Here is a 3982-nt window from a genome sequence, read left to right as displayed (position 1 = left end):
AATATATTTTATGTTAAATTAATTTTAATATAATTATATAACTAATTTAGATATTTTTTATATAATACAATTATGATGTTATTAATTATATAATTAATATGAGTAATTTATAAAAGTAAATATAAAATTAATGAAGTAATATGAAAGTTAAAAGATATAATTTTAAGTTAAATTTAAAACTTTTAAATTTAAAATTTATTTATATAAATATTTTTAATTTTCAGTTTTATATGTTACTGTTAAACTTTTAATTCTTTAAAAGTAAATTCAAATTCAAACTTTGAAAAAAACCGCCAACATTTTAAATTTTAATTTTCAATTTTTTTAAAAAAATTCAAACTTTGAAAAAATGACCGCCAACATTTTAAATTTTAAAATTTCAAATTTTGAAAAAATAACCGCCAACATTCTAAGATTTCAAAATTTGAAAAAATAATCCATCTATAAATATTCTCATATACCTAAACATTTTTTCTCATCATTTTCTTCTCTCCAACTTTATTATATTTCATTAAAATTCATCATGAATCATTCTAATTTTAATTTTTATGATGCTTTTGATTTTGATGATAACACTCTCATGTTCACCTTTCAAGTTGTTACCGCAGTGGTTGCTGACAAAGAATCGAATAATCAAGGGTGGAGAACAAAGTATCGTGGCTCTATTCTTGGTCACAGTATTGTCAATCGTAATAGAAAGAAAGGTGAGTTAAAGCTATATAATGATTATTTTGCTGAAAATCCTAAATTCACTAAAAGTCAATTTCGAAGAAGATTTAGGATGAGTCGTCGTCTTTTTCTTCGGATTGCAAACGCAGTGGAAGCTCACAATCCATATTTCAAAAAAAGAACAGATGCTCTTGGTGTTCTTGGTTTATCTTGCCTTCAAAAGGTAATTGCAGCTCATATGATACTTGCATATGGTATTCCTACAGATCTTACTGAAGAATATCTTCGAATTGGGGAAACCACTGCGATAGAAAGTCGTGGAGCTTTTGTCAAAGCAATCGTAGAAGTTTTTGGTGATTGGTATCTAAGGGCACCAAACGAGGTCAATATTTGTCGATTATTATCAATTGGAGAGCTGCGTGGATTTCCAGGGATGTTAGGGAGTATTGACTGTATGCATTGAAAATGGGAGAAATGCCCAATTGCATGGCATGAGATGTATACTGGTCATTGTCATGAACCAACTATAATTCTAGAGGCGGTGGCTTCACAAGATCTTTGGATATGACATGCCTTTTTTGGAATGCTTGGATCACTAAATGATATTGATGTTCTTGATCGGTCACCTATCTTCGCTGTACTTGCTGAAGGTCGTACTGCTCCTGTCAATTATATAGTTAATAGGTATGAATATACAATGGGATACTATTTAGCAGATGAGATTTATCCTAATTGGTCAATCTTTGTTAAGACAATCCCAAGACCACTAGGAGCAAAGAGAAATTATTTTGCAAGTAAGCAAGAGTCTGCAAGAAAGGATGTGGAGCGGGCATTTGAGGTGTTCCAATCTCGTTTTGCAATTGTACGTGGACCTGTTCGATACTGGGATAAAGAAACGTTTGCAAATATTATGAAAGCTTGCATAATAATGCATAATATGATTATTGAGGATGGAGGAGCAACGAACCTTGGATTTGACCATGAACGTGAAGTCAATTCCTTTATATTAGTGTCACATGGTGAAATACCAGAACTACATGATTTTCTTCAAACTCATAATTGAATCAGGGATAGAGCAACTAGCTCTCAACTACAAGAAGATTTGATTTAACATTTGTGGAAACAATATGGCAACGAGTAGAATCATTAGATTTGAACTTCTTATGTTATCATAATTTTCAAGTTTTTTATGTATTTTTTTCATTATGGTTGTCGCGGGGGCATGCCGACGCGACGTCGTCTGGCGACAGCAGAGGCTCTTGTCGTGCCTCTGGTGTGATGTGTTGTGTTTGGAAAGGTTTTTAGATTTAATCATAAAATTATGATTAATATTCGGGAGTCGCCACCTAGTATTATGGTAACTAGGAACCTACGGTCTGCGAGAGTCTGGGTAAGGAACTGATTGTGCAAGGGGAAGACGCATCACCCTCAGTGCACCCTACCTAGGGTAAGCTGCATTGTTGTTTTATTGTTTTCTAAGTCGAGTTTCTATTCGTTGGTCTTTTCTAAGGTTCAAGGTAGATCTCTCTTCATGAGAAAGTCTCTACCTTATTGGGTTAAATCCCAACCGTTCTAAAGTCTAAATTTTAGCATCGCATTTATTTACATCTTGTCTTTAATACCTGAGGGTGTACTTTAATTTTACACCCACGAATATTAAAGTCTACATCTGGATCCTAAAAGATTTGGAAAAAGGTTTTTGATATTTTGGGCAAACCCTAATGATGATCATAAACCAGTTATGATATCCATTTTTTTATTTTCAAAACATGAGAAAGATGCAAGTTTTTTAGTGAAAATATGCTTGGAAAAGTTTTTAAGATTTGGCCGTAGGCATGAAAACATTTTTTAAAAAAAATATTTTGGAGAAAATCGGGTATTTTAATTCCGGATTTGTATTTTACAATGTAAATATACAACCCGATATTATGCGAAATTGGTAGAAAAATATTTGAGAAAATCACATATTTTTTTGAAATTTTTTTGGAATTGTTTTCGTTTTTTTTATATTATAATATATTATTATAAAAAAAATAATAATAAAAATCTACATGGGTTGGGCCGGCCCAGCCACAGAAGAGGTCGGGCCGATTTCAGCCCAAAATGGTTGGGCCGATCTCGGCCTAACACTTTTTATTTTTTTCATTGGGGCCGGGCCAGACCTGGCCCAGAACTTTGGGCTGGGCCAGATACGGCCCGACCCAACGTCCACTACATGAGCAGTGGGCGTGAATTATAATTCACGCTCGCTGTTCATGTGAACAGTAGGACGTGAATTATAATTCACGCCTACTGTTCACGCAGTGAATAGTGAAGAAAAACAAGAAGAGAGGGAGGAAGAGGAAGAGGGAAGTTACTTGGCGTGAGGGTGGTCTGACTGAGGAGGACGACGTGGCGCACGTCGTGGCAACGATGGAGAGTTGAGCTGTCGGGGTTGCTGCTACTCGAGTTGCAGGGGTTGTTGCTGTCGCGGTCGGTGCTGGGGTTGCTTACGGTTGGAGTGGATGAGGAGAGAGTCGCTCCCTCTGCTGCTGCTGGTAAGGGTGGAAACCGCGGGAAATAGTGGTTGCTGCTACTGTTGGAGTCGCGGTGGTAGAGATGGAAAAGTGTTTCACAGGGAAGAGAGAGAGAGAGAGAGAGAGAGGTGGTGCAGCCACCACGTGAGGTTGTTGAGTGTCGGGCTGTGATGTAGAATGTGCTGGGAAGAACAGTGGTGAGAGTGGTGGCGGCCGAAGGTGCGGCTGAGAAGGAGAAAGCAGAAAAAGATGAAAACCGGGGAGAAAGGCTGATTTTTTGTCAACTTTACACTCGATTTTCTTCTCCCTCCGAACATGAAATCTGCTCTTATTTATAGGGGTGGAAGAGGGTAATCTTATCTTCGCTAGGGAAAAAATTTCAGCCCCTGATTTGACTCGAAGAATCTAAGCCGTCGGTTCAAAGCGTGCACCTTGAACTGCCAAATTTGACAGTCTAAGGCTGCTCGAGTTGGCTACTTTTGGCCAGTCATCGGAGCAGTTTTGACGTTTATAGGCCTGAACGGATAATACTCGGGGATAGAGGGATTTCAGGTGGCCATTTTGGTGCATGAGTTGTCAATTTTGGGGGACAAACGATGCATTAAATGCACCTGCAAAACTGCTACCCTGACAGCTTCACGGGGAAGATGATGAACAGTGACTAGGCGACGCGTCGCCTGGTCTCTCTCTCTTTTTTTTTTTCTTTTTAACGCAAAAACGACGTCGTTTTGGGTTAAAATTAGGGATTTTTGCCGATTTTCAATTTAGTCCTCTGGCTTTCAATTGCTTTCAATAGA

At 37.3% G+C, this 3982-nt stretch overlaps 1 protein-coding gene across 1 annotated transcript; it reads left to right on the top strand.

Annotated features, from left to right (window-relative positions):
• The first annotated feature begins 580 nt into the window (after positions 1–580).
• Positions 581–3232, top strand: LOC112323394 (uncharacterized). The gene is made up of 3 exons (XM_052456943.1): positions 581–1121; positions 1320–1531; positions 3125–3232. The coding sequence occupies exons 1-3, from the start codon at positions 581–583 to the stop codon at positions 3230–3232; spliced, it is 861 nt and encodes a 286-aa protein (XP_052312903.1).
• Positions 3233–3982: the final 750 nt, after the last annotated feature.

The sequence above is a fragment of the Populus trichocarpa genome, chromosome 11 (assembly GCF_000002775.5).
Source record: "Populus trichocarpa isolate Nisqually-1 chromosome 11, P.trichocarpa_v4.1, whole genome shotgun sequence".
Lineage (NCBI taxonomy): Eukaryota > Viridiplantae > Streptophyta > Magnoliopsida > Malpighiales > Salicaceae > Populus > Populus trichocarpa.
Note: the sequence above shows the minus strand (reverse complement) of the source record. Positions and strands in the feature narration are given on the sequence as shown.